The 12,301-nt window shown below is 30.7% G+C and overlaps 1 protein-coding gene across 1 annotated transcript; it reads left to right on the top strand.

Moving 5' to 3' along the window:
* The first annotated feature begins 1,015 nt into the window (after window positions 1-1,015).
* LOC143073764 (MAM and LDL-receptor class A domain-containing protein 1-like) lies at window positions 1,016-4,702 on the top strand. Its single transcript, XM_076249520.1, has 6 exons — window positions 1,016-1,084; window positions 1,333-1,542; window positions 2,400-2,665; window positions 2,992-3,070; window positions 3,572-3,826; window positions 4,404-4,702. The coding sequence occupies exons 3-6, from the start codon at window positions 2,489-2,491 to the stop codon at window positions 4,700-4,702; spliced, it is 810 nt and encodes a 269-aa protein (XP_076105635.1). The 5' UTR covers window positions 1,016-1,084; window positions 1,333-1,542; window positions 2,400-2,488.
* The last annotated feature ends 7,599 nt before the right edge of the window (window positions 4,703-12,301 follow it).

The following is a 12,301-nucleotide window of genomic DNA, read 5'->3' as shown; positions in this document are numbered from 1 at the left end:
TTTATGATATTAAACAAGAGCAGAGAACTTTCAATATTAAACATTATTTGTAAGGTAAATGTTTTGGCAAAGTCTCCAACAGTTGTCATATTAAAATTATTAAGAACTTGTTTTGTGGCATATTTTGTCCATGTTAAAGTTTGCACTACTGATAAGACCAAAGTTGATTATTCTTCACAATAGAAGTCTCTTAAAAAAAGGAGGTCAGACTTGTTTGATGTATGGTTGTAAATTATAAACAAATACAAATTGAATCAAGAGCATTGCTAGATTTTTGGCAGCTAAATAGTTTAATGTACAAAAGTGGAGTTCCGTTAGTTTTCTCGTTTGAATTGTTTTACATTGTCTTATCGGGGCCTTTTATAGCTGACTATGCGGTATGGGCTTTGATCATTGTTGAAGGCCGTACGTTGACCTATAGTTGTTAATGTCTGTGTCATTGTGATCTTTTGTGGAAAGTTGTCTCATTGGCAATCATACCATATCTTCTTTTTTATATTTCCAACTTATACAGTTTTCCAGGTCGTTATTATATACACGAATAATGAAAACTCAAATGAATAAATAAGATTTGGAATAAAAAATATATATCTATTTACATACAAACAGTTTAATTCAATTTAAAAAACAATAGTATCGGAAATTCAAACTGATGTCTCGTGACGTAACTCTATTTATACTAAAGTAGAAGGAGGGGAAATACTATGTCATTTTACATTGTAAAAAAAATCAAAACGCATCAAACGTAATAAAATTTTACATAAATGTAAAAAAGCTGTGCCATTTGACTTTCTTCGAATTTCCAAAATGGCTGCCGTACCTTTGGGAACAACACACTGCTTATAATTGAAATTTGCACATCACGTTCTATGTTTGAATTTTCTTCACTTCTTTTCAAATCCATGTTTCTGTAAATATTATCACAATTTATCAAGCGTTCATATAGTACTTTCACTTGTATATTTTTATTGTAATCCCCATGCAATAAATGAAATGCTGTCTTATTTGTAGATAAAATTTGAGGCCACAGCGAAATATTATTATGGTAGCGATCTGGCAATAGATGATATAGCCTTGACAAGAGGTAAACAAATATTTCAAATTGTTTTTATTTCTTGAAGTAGTATAGATAAAGGAAAATTTTTAAAATAAGGTAAAGAATAAACAAAACGTATGCTTTGTTAATCGAGTTTTAACTGTCGTCATACTAATACCCCTTTGTGCCTTATAGCAGGAAATATAATTCTATGCTACTTGAATTTACATATCAGAAAAATATCTATTTTATGAGTTACTAGTATGCATATTTATGTTTAATGTACTTTTCTTCAGCATCCCCGTCTTCACTGTGGACAACAACCACCTCATATCCGACAACTCTTACTGTTGCTTCATTACCTATTCATTGTAATTTCGAAGATGGACTTTGTGGATTTCATACTTATAATAAGAAATTTCCATCTGTATCTTGGTCAAGAAAAAGTGGAATAGAATCACTTGGAAGTTATATATATTTACGGGGTGATAATACAACAGGCACTGGTAAACATAAGTATTTAAAGATAACATGAATACAGCGGTATTTAAAGATTACATTAACACAGCAAATGTTCTTTATGGACAATATCTTATAAACTTTTGAGATAATGTGTAAAAAAAAAAAAATATATTTTGAGTTTTACGTTTTTTTTTATAATATACATTTTCCGTTTATTTAGACACACACAAAAGTAATAATTTATTGAAGTTTTTCTATGAACACATCTTAGCAATAAAACAAATAAAATTGATGCTAAACATGAGAGCCCTACGAAGTACAACTAATTCTTCTTTAATGAAAGGTTAGAGTTCCACCTTTGGAAAATACTCTAGTGAGATCAAAAGATTCTTTTTTAATGTATTTTTTGTTAATATTTAGAATAAAAAAAAAAAGTTTATTCTTCTAAACATCAATCTGGTAAGAAGATTATAGGAAGTATACTAATTGAACTATAAACAAATGTCACGCAAGTGGGAGGTGAAGCTAGCTATAAAACCAGGTTTAACTCTCAGTTATCATCAGACACGAATAAAACATACCTTTTTAATATTGTGATCTAAGAAATGTGGTGGCCTTCGACTGGTTTCCGTTCTTAGGTCATGTTGTTGTCTCTTTGAAACATTCCTCATTTCCATTCTCAATTGTATTATCATGAAACTAATTTGATTCTGATAGGATTTACCGATATGTAGAATGTTTTTAAAGTTTTAATGTATTTTGATAGAATATAAAATTACGATATAAAATACAGATATTTTACTTTTATTAGTCTCGTACTTTTAGTTAAAACACTAGTATTATGGTGTTCTGATTGTATATTTTCAACATAGTTTAACAATTCTATTCTTTCATGTTGTAGGTTCATATCTTTCGTTAACTATAGATGAAGAGACAGCTTTGAGTGGAGACAAAGCTAATTTATATTTACCTGCAATACGTACTAGGAATATGACTTGTTTAACATTTGCCTACAGTCTTCCTAGCCACACCAGTGGTAGTATACAAGTTTTTGATACAGATACCAATACGGGTACTGCTACACTAATAAGACAAGTGTCGGACTACCATGGACCTAACTGGAAGTCAACATTTGTACAGTTCTTACCATCAGCTGACCCACTGGAGGTAAGGAAATACATTTATTTTTATTCTTATATATTCGCTTTCATTTTTGGAAGAGTGATTTACAAGGCTAAAAATATCGAACAAAGTATCAATATAATTTTAGCTTTTTAACCACTGCATGAGGACAATTAAAAGGCATCTGTTAAAAACAGCAGGATAGTTATTTTCACTTCGTCTATGATCCCTTCAAATTTTTTTTATTGAAACCGTCAAATTGTTACTTTGTTTGGTTTCCTTCTCTATACTATGTTTTTCATTGTATTAATTTTATTCTTTTACGACTTTACTATATGCTTTTATTTGAAAATGACCAATATGTATTACAGATTGTCCTTGAAGGCTCTTACACAGGAGAACCAGGATGTATAGTTACCATTGATGATATTCATTTAGAAGAGGGCATTTGTAAGTATAAGTGTTATAGAAAAAAAGAAATGATTTGAAGATAACAAGAGGAACAATTAAATTGTATTGGTAGTAATGAAAACGTAAAGAACAATTGTATTTATACAATTTTTGACCTACGTAAATATATGCGTAACATTGTTATTCCATTTTTCATTTTGAAATATCTCTTTTAGAAATTAAACAGCAATTGCTGCCATTATCAATATTTTAGAGTTTATGGCGTTGAACTTCGATTTATGTCGAAAGTAAGTGGTTTACTAAAAAACAAAACTGACCTCTATAGAGTGATTAGACGTCATTCTAAAATAAATTGTGTACTCAGTTTTCTTATTCGCTATTTCTATCGATGGTTAACTTTGTTAATATTGTTACGCATATCTGTTTTGATTCCATTTATGCATATATAATAGATTTTGTAACATAACGTCGAATGCTTAAATGAAACTAGTACAAATACTAATTATACATTCATTGAAAATAGAGATAATTTACATCCAGGTGACGGATACGTTCAATCAACAACGACGACGACAACTACTAGACCGACAACGCCCACTTTACCTGCCATGTCAATTAGAGAAACTTCATCCTGTCAATCGGAGCATGGATATTTTTTAAGGGAATTATCCTGCGACTTTACCAGTGATTTGTGTAGATATAGCAAGATAGATTCTCCTGTCCATTGGCAAAGGAAGCACGGAGCAGGTGGCAATTGGCTTTCAAAAATTCCAGAAAGAAATGATACAAGATCAGGTACCGTACTTCTCTCTCGGTCATTTGTTTTACCAAAGATAAACACAGCATCGTGTATGTAACCACGTATAAGATTTTGTGAAAGCAATCCATGTATTACTGAAAAAAATCATACCAGGGTTTTGGATATCAAAAACTAGTCAAAACCTTAACTAAATTTCATCATCGTTACAAGGACATCATTCGTAAATATAAATCAAGATGCAAACATGTTGAGGTATTTTTCATCCCATCTTTTATGGTAATATTCTTTACAAAGCACAAAAACGAGTCCGATGTTAGAACAGGTAACAAAAGAAACTAAACAAAATGACAATGATACATAATTTAACAAAAAACTACTAGCAGTATCTGACATGCCAGATTCAGAGGTCAATTAAACTGATTGAAAGATTATGTCTTCAACGTGCATACTTTTCCCAATTATTCTTTCTGTCGTAGTCACTAATTGTAACTTAAACATAAGGGAAGGTATAACTTATATATATCCTTTATTTCGTATACACAGCATAAACTATTGAATGTTAGTAAGATATTTAGCAGATAATTATAATAATTTTGTATATTATTTTCAAAGGGTACTATCTTACATTGAATATGTCAAGATGGCAAGTACCCCATGGTGAAGGAATACTCAAAACTCCAGAAATAAGTATCTCTTCAGTTTGTATAGAATTCTGGTACAGTATGCCAGGAACAACTTCAGGTATTAAAGTTGAGGTAGAAACTTCTTGGGGACATGTTGAGACAATTTGGCAGAAGAAGGGAAAATTCAACTATGGTAAATGGAGTAAACAGGCATTGGTTATCAACTGCTTCGACTGGTTCAAGGCAAGTATCTTTACAGTGTGTCAAATTTCGTTTATAAAACAGTAAGTTTATGAAAATTTGACTTTGATTTTAGTTGACTTCGTGAAAAAGAAAAATTGTTTACTTTGTTATTTCGTTTGTAATGAATATGCAACCCGACAAAATATAGGTGCATATAGTTTCTGCATGTGTATCCCTCCCTGGTTGGTATGAGTCATATACAAATTGAAAAACAAATCGGTAGCAAACGCCTTTTTCTTTTCGAGCTAATAGGATAAATGTGAATTTTATTGTCACTGAAAATTGAAAAAATAAAAAATAAACTTGAAGAAATAAAAATATGATTCTGGATAGTAATTTGAGTTTCCAATGCTTTGAGGAAATGGAACGTATACAGATGAAAGATGTAGGAAAAGGGAAGATACATATTGTGGAGTTTAAAGGTCAAAGGTTATGGTCACTGTTGTTAATGGGTTTTTTTTATGGACGGATTGATATGGTAATTTGAGTTTCCTTTTCTTGATTGAAATGAAACTTATACAGATGGAAGATGAACTGAAGATGATTGTTTTTACGTCAACATTGGATAAATGGTATTCTCGGTTTCATTATAGTGCATATGCTCCTGAAAACAGCATTTTTTGTAGAGTACTTTTGTTTCTCTGTTGGTGTTTTTCTTTTTTAACCATGTCGTTGTCAATTCACTTTCGACTTTGAATCGCAAAGGTATCTTTCGCCTCTCTTTTACTGTTTTAAAATACTCAGTTTAGTAAAACAGGTAGCCAATTTTTTTTATTGGTGGAGGAAGCAGGAGTGCCCGGAGAAAACCGTCGACCTTTGACAGGGAAACTGATAATTCTAGTCAATTAAGATTGGAGTCGAGTGCACCCGCACGAGTGGGTTCGAACTCAAACCTCAGTCTTGACTGGCCAGTAAGTACAGTAGTAAGTACTTAGACCACTCGGCCACCGAGGCATCTGTATTTGATTGATTACTATCTGTTTATGTTGAAAGCACCATACATACATTGACCTCTACATATCTAACAAAATATTTCACCGGTATGAAGAAATAAACACTATCAGCATTGACAGTATGATAGATAGAATATTAGCTGCTTCCTTGCACATATATTTTATATCATATTTTTAAAAATATTTACTTTGTTATATCACTACAAAAAAGTATTTTAAAAAAATCTTTTTTTTTCCAGATTTTATTTTCTGCAAACAAAAGGACATCCATGGCTTATGTTGGAATTGATGACATCCATGTTTATGGAAAATCAGAAGGTAGGTTTAATAAACTGAGGGAACAAAAAGGATATTGTGTATATATTTATAAACCAAAAATTACACAAAGTTAAGCCAAAGACAGGCTTATATATCTGGACCCTGTTTTCACGAGTAAACATTTGGTTAAATACATCGTTGTATGAATATAATCGCTGGTTAAAATTAACCCGGGGCAAAATTGGTTTAGAAACCAAGAATTAGATAATGTTGCTCAACTTCTTAAAATTATTAAATCACAATTATATTGACAATTTTCTATGATCTTAAACAATTAAACTATTTTTTACGTTTATGATAACACACAACCGTTGTTAGCTTCAAATTTCATTTGTTAATAGAAGTACAATATGGACGTGGTAAAAGACATTTTTGTTTTGAAATTCGAAATGCAGTGATCGCTGAATTATACTTTGTTACTTTATATACATATACTATCTTTAAAGAGATGAAATTTCGCTTGCAACGTATTTGAGAAAATAGAATAACTGAACCAATAAAATGTTGATCTGATTTCTGGGTAAAACACATATAACGTCAACGTCGATGTTAAAAGGGGAATGTGTATTCTTATTTAATCATTTTGAATCAATGATTCTGATTGCATGACAACCAGCGTAAAATCCTCTATCCACCTGTCTGTAGAGAAGGGAGACCTACATTTTGAATTCTAGAATATATTGACACTATATTTCTTCGATAATAAATAAAAAAACTCACATTTTTCGATTAATATTGCTCTTTGTCTATAATGTTATTACATTCTGAGGCGTATAAGAAGCCTAAAAAACAGTATTTACATTTAAGGATGTATTCTTCTGACTTTTCAGTCTCGTTCAGTCTCGTTGAAATCTCGTTCTTGAATTATTTCCAAAACATGTGATACAAGTGGAAAATATCAATGAATTTTAAAAACATTATAATCAAACATAACTCTGTAAAAAAATAGTATATTTACAATGAATGGTTTTTGAGTAATCCAGTTTTCAAATATTACGACCAATCAAGTCAGTATTTTTAGCCAAAATTTTGAGAAAATGAGTGAGGGATACAAAAAATGGTTTTACAAAAATCATGTACATCCAATATCATTTTGGTCTTTTCATATTTCTTAGATATGTATTTTTTCAATCATTTATAACAAAAAAGTTGAAATAATATGCCTTTTGTTCTTAAAACAGAGAAAAATCACAAAAATCCAAATTGACAGCATGGTAAATTTTACACAAAAAAGCGTCAAAATATGATAAAAATTTCTTATATTAACACCTACCTATATTATTTTTAAGTTAAATTTATTCAGATTGGTCCATTTCATCTTTATAGAAAGCATGAAAAAAGTTTAATTCTGGAACTGTGATTTTTTTCACGATAATAGCCCAAAAATAGGTAAAAATTGATGAAAAATGGGAAAATCATCAAAATAGGGCATTTTCAAACGGACGTAGCAAAAAAAGAAGTGCACCACCATATGATTTTTTCTTCACCAATTATTCTGTTACAGTCTTATAAACCCAAAAATCAGATTAAGAAAAAAAGTTTAATTCTAGAAAATGTTGGCTCCTCAGAGGTGTACATCTTTAAGCTTGGTCAACTTAAAACTTTTTTCCATGTTTACTGTCGCAAATATCCGTTTACTAGCTCGGCTAAGTAAACTAATTGTGCGACAGTAAAACCCACGTTTGACGTAATTAGTAATTTCTTATATTTAAAATTACCATTTTCATGCTTGCCACAACCAAATAGTTTTATTTACATTAAGATGGACATGATAAAAGCTCAAACAATGTTTTCGTGTCTGAGATTTCTATATGTCATATTCCATGAAAAAGACTGGGCCGCATTTCGTTTCATTGACCTCGCAAGACCTTGATTTTCAAATTAGATATATTTTAAACTATAGCTTATATTAAAAATCTGAAAAACAAATTTTGTAAGAATTTTTATATATAGAATAAATATCTCTCTATAAACTTACAAAATATCTGAGACACAGTTTTGAAACATTTCATATATATAGAATAGAAACATGCAGTTAATTGCTTAAAAAGATTATTAGTTCTTCTTCTTTAAAAGAAGGGAGAAAGATACCAGGAGGACATTCAAACTCATAGATCGAAAAATACATTCAGTATTAGTTTTTTTTTCAAGTGCTTGTCGTTCGTATGCTTTAAAAAATTACCACAACACATTTTCTTGTTTAGTTATTTGTCTTATTTGTTTTTTGTCCTCTAGAATATATCTGTCAGTAAATATTATCGTTGGTTGAATTTTTATTGTACAATACACGAATGTTAAATAAAAAAATGCTTTTCGCCAATTTACTTCAGTTACTTCATCAAGTGCCGTCACGAATACTGCTTTCATTACAAATCTTACCTCACCTTCAAGTAAGGATACAAGAACTTCTACAAGAATGTTATTAACCGAAAGATCAACAAAACAGATAACGATACCGACAACTGTACAGAAGACATATGCCTCAACAGATCTGAAATTTACCGAGAACAAAACGTCACACGCTGGACACGCAATAGCATCATCAACATTACAAGCAACGTTAAGTAAGTACATAACTTAAATTTTGCAAATTGACCCCCATTTTTCTTTTTATAAATCTTTTGTTAATTCTTATGAGAATATTTTCACGCCAAAATTTCAAAGGCTAATATTTCGAAAACAAGTACATTGGCCTATATTTTTTGGGGCTCTTTTGGTTCCCATTTTAATCCCCTGTCAATAGTATAGTAATGTTATGAAAAGCTTGTTATTTTGAAACTGAGTAGCGAACTTCCTTAAGATGTAAAGTAGTTTTTTTTATGATAATAAAACAGATAAGACCATCGATCAAAGTTATATTGCAAAGATAAAAAAGTTTAATAACACCTTATACATTTCTTACATTCGAAGTGTTTTTGTTTGATTTACTTAGTATGAAGTTAAAGGATATAGTAAAAAATGATGCAAAAATGTATTAGATGGATTGGATATACGATTAATTTCCAAACGCGTGAACTTGAGCTATAACTCTGAATAAGGATTCTTATCCATGCTTTAGATTTTTTTACAGAAAATATTTCGATAGGTGGAATATTAAAAAGAAACACGATCAGCAGAACAAGACCTACATACTAGTAAAAAAATAAACGAGATTGTCATTCAAATCCTTAAAAGAGTTATTGCCCGGGAATGACGATTTTTTTAAAAATGTTATTTTCGAAAATTAGAGTAGATAGAGAAAATATAGAAGAACCAAAATGATCGACAGAACAAAAGTTAAGAATTATCAATATGGTCGGACACAAAACAGTTGACTTATATGAGTTATTTCTTTGAATGATAGTTGTGTCCACTATTGTGTATTGTTTTGCAAAAAAAATAGTTGATAAACACTATCCATAGTAAATCTAAAATGATCAAAATCACAATAGTTACAGATGAATTTACAAATAGTAAAATAGTGAGCAGGACTCGAACTGCAATTCAGTCGACATCGACAAAGTCTACAGTGGGCTTTGACCGGAATTATTGCCTATTTGTACTAATGTTTCTGCTTTAACAGTAATATGTTCGAAATAATGTTATTGCATTTCATTAATTTGATGCAAAAATGACAGATGAGCGATGCTGGCTCGATCGAGCTTAAAGTTTAGCAATCTATTGAGTTTAAGTTTGAAATAATCGCTGTTCGTATGCACCTTTTAAATGATCCAAACATCTTTACGTTGTTTATCTATCTGTAACTTTCTTGATTTATTCTTTAAACTAATTAGGTAGCAAATTCAGTATCTATTATTTAGTTAACACATATTAAAAAAATTATGCATATACCCAGTTTTCCTCAGTAACTACATCATGTTCTGTCACCATTACTTCATTTATTACAAACTTTACTTCAGCTTCAACTAAAAATACAGAATTGATAACTACTTCATCAAATCTAGAAACAAACAGATCAACCAAAAAGATGCCACTATCGACAACGGAACACCAGACACATATCTCAACAGAATTGAAATTTACGGAGAACAACCATTCGTCAACCGAATATCCATCCTCGCCATCTATCTTACAATCTACGATTAGTAAGTACCTCATTAAAGATATAAAACTATGTTTTTATTAACATGGCAGTAAAAACAAAAGATCAAAGTTCTACAGCAGAAATGAAATATGTAAAACAAAATCTGGCACAATGGGGAATCTGCGAAGCTGCTCTTTTTACGATGGATACATTGTCACGATAGACTTATATGAACCATATAGCTATACTCACCAGAAAGTCAAAGTACCTTTACAATATTAATTGTCATACTTCTTTAAGTACACTAGTGTTCTTCATAAGTTAGTATTAAGTGTTTTCAAACTTTAATAGTTAAACAGAAGACAATTTTGTATACATTTCATTTGTTGGCTTCTAGCTAACAAATTTTTACTAGCAAATTGCTAATCAACTATATAAACATCTTTTATTTGCTTCTTACTAACATTTTATTACTAGAAAATTGCTTACATTTTTTTCTTGATGACGAGTTTGTAGATATTATTTGAAACTGCAATAAAACTCAATTTGGTCAGTCTGTTTTGCGACTAGTCGAAACTTTTCGAATGCTTAGAGTAAAAATATTGAGAAGAAACTGAATTTGTAATTGAACCCCATTAGTCGAACAGTTAAAGAACACCATTGTTTTATTGGTGCTCTAATCTAATGCATTTTGAAATTGAAATTGAAAGTAGAACTTGTGGAACTCACAACGGGGTGAAACCGGTAACCTATGCAGAGAAATCGTTTCTTGCTATAAATAAAGGAAGATGTGGTATGAGTGCCAATGAGACAACTATCCATTCAAGTAACAATTTATAAAATTAAACCTTTATAGGTCAAGGTACGGCATTCAACACGGAGTCTAGGCTCACACCGAACAGTAAGTTATAAAGGGCCCTAAAAATTACTAGTGTAAAACCATTCAAACGGGGAAACCCACGGTCTAATCTATATAGAAACGAGAAACGAAAAACACGTCTGAACTACAGAAACAGATGACAACCACTGAACATCAGATTCCATGCATACATCACCAGTCATTGGAATCAACACTTATTGTCTTTAATAAGACAAAATCGAGTAATGATTAGATCAGACGACTCTACGACACCACTACATCTACTAAAGATATGAATATGCAAAAATATGTTCCCTTATCACCCAGTTATCGATTATGACAAGTGAATTTACAATCTATAGTGTTGATTTCAGTCGTTTTCCTCAGAAGCAAGTTGTGGCAGTTTTTGAGTCTAGCGAAAGACTCTGTTAATAAGCCTGTATAATGTGCAAAATGAAAATAGCACTTCATAAAAAGTCAAATATCACAAATATCGAACTCAAAATACAAATATCGAACTCAAAATTCAAATCGAATTGTCCCTTATCAGATGGCAAAATCAAAAGCTCAGACACATCAAACAAATGGGAAACAACTATAATATTCCTGACTTGGTTCATGCATTCTATTACGTAAAAATTGGTGGATTAAACCTGGTTTTATAGCTACCTTACCCCTCTCACTTGTATGACAGTCACATAAAAAATGTGATGGGTTCGAAAAAGTATTCTAGAATGACTTTCAACAGAAACGCTCAAACCAAGTAAATTTGAAAGATAAGGATATAGACAAAAGGAACAATATATGATCACCTCGACCGTAGAGTGATAACTAAGTAAATATATAAGTTAAACTTTACCAACTATTTTCTTAATGATTTCACAATTGAACAACGGGGAATAAAATAACCAAAGTATAGATGAACAGTCCTCGCATGCTGTATCATTTTTGTATGTTAGAACAACTATAATATGGTTCCTTTTACGAAAACAAAACGTACAATGTTTACAAAGGAAAAAAATGAAATCGTTACGTTTGTCTCTGATACTTGTTATAAGTCGTCAATATATTGAAAAAGATTCATATAGTAACATTCCGTATACTTGCATCATTATCATTAATTTCGAGTTAACTAAATTTGATGAGATGCTAAAACGACTGACAAATGGGTGATTGAGTCATTAGACATCAACATAATTTCTGAAATTGCCATTGAAGAACTTGACAAAATGTTTTGTTTTGGAATTGGATGATGTTGTATGAATTTTGCCACATATATGTGTAATATGTGTTTTAAAAAAGTCAACCAGACACGGAAATAAACAGAACTTGAGTTGAATGATACTAGGGGTATAAGCCTTTAATTAATTTAAGTACATATGATCCGTGTGCATAAAAGGTTAGTTGATAGATTCAATTGAATTTACTTTATCACAATATTTATCAATGGGCAATATTATCCCTATTACATGTTGACAGCAATATTTCAT

This window comes from Mytilus galloprovincialis, chromosome 4 (assembly GCF_965363235.1).
Source record: "Mytilus galloprovincialis chromosome 4, xbMytGall1.hap1.1, whole genome shotgun sequence".
In the NCBI taxonomy this organism is placed as follows: domain Eukaryota; kingdom Metazoa; phylum Mollusca; class Bivalvia; order Mytilida; family Mytilidae; genus Mytilus; species Mytilus galloprovincialis.
Note: the sequence above shows the minus strand (reverse complement) of the source record. Positions and strands in the feature narration are given on the sequence as shown.